This window comes from Trypanosoma grayi (assembly GCF_000691245.1).
Source record: "Trypanosoma grayi strain ANR4 Tgr_2272_V1, whole genome shotgun sequence".
Classification (NCBI taxonomy): domain Eukaryota; phylum Euglenozoa; class Kinetoplastea; order Trypanosomatida; family Trypanosomatidae; genus Trypanosoma; species Trypanosoma grayi.
In genome coordinates, this window is record NW_008827890.1 from 1 (window position 1) to 958 (window position 958).

General features: G+C 53.7%; 1 protein-coding gene across 1 annotated transcript; it reads right to left on the minus strand.

Moving 5' to 3' along the window:
* Positions 1–958, minus strand: DQ04_22721000 (hypothetical protein; the record flags this gene model as incomplete). The annotated part of the gene is made up of 1 exon (XM_009318116.1): positions 1–958. A coding segment is annotated over one exon (958 nt), but the record flags the coding sequence as incomplete, so codon positions are not given.

Genomic DNA, 958 nt, shown 5'->3' on the forward strand with positions numbered 1-958 from the left:
GTGTACGGCTCTCTGCGCCACTCGAGGTCACCGCCACTGACACCAATCGTAACAGTGTTCCTGGCTCTGTCAGCATTTATCTTGAAGGCAAAGGGTTTCTCCAGCACCGTCACCGGCAGCGCAGCGGGAGCAGTGTACTCTCCATCACCATCATCGACACACACAGCGTACACACCAGCTTCTGTCAATAGCACACGGTCGTCAGACAGGTACGCACGCGACGAGCTGGAGGTGTTCACACACGCATCACGGTGCACCACATCTTCCCCACTGTCAGTAGTCACAAGGGGGCAGTCGTTGCCAGGGCATGGCGCCAGGAACACACGGTTCAGCTTCGTCACCACAGATTCCGCATCCTGCAGCACGACATTTCTGTCTTTACCAGCTGTCAAGTACAGCGGCGTGGCCAACAACATCTTCACCTCAAGAGATTCCACACCCCACGGAAGGTATTGGGAGTTCCAGTCATTTGACGTCAGACAGAGCCAATATTCTCCTGGAGGGGGAAGATGCGCGGGTGGCAGCATTCTGTAGCACCCAACAGTCTCAGTGCAGGTTGTAGTGGTGTACTGGCAGTCATTGAAAGAGCGGACCAGCATGTAGTCGGAAGCCACGGTGCCACTCGGGAGATTGGGTGTCCACGAGACGACCATACCGTAATACGGATGGAGTGTAGCAAAATTCGCATGGGTTGCAGTAATCATCATGAATTCCATGCTCTTATTGGTCGACAGAGGAACGTAAGAGTTTCCACCGACCGAAATACGTGTTATGGCCAATTCCCAACGTCCTGAAGACGGACCACCACCATTAGGCACGAATGTAATGGTATTGTCTTTCGCATCAAGAGTCGCCGGCCATTCAGGAATGAGGACTGAGGTGTAGTACGATGCGGAGAGGTTCAAGTCAATCAGTGGTTGGGCATCGCTGACTTCGCAGGTGTATGGGATGTTGGAAG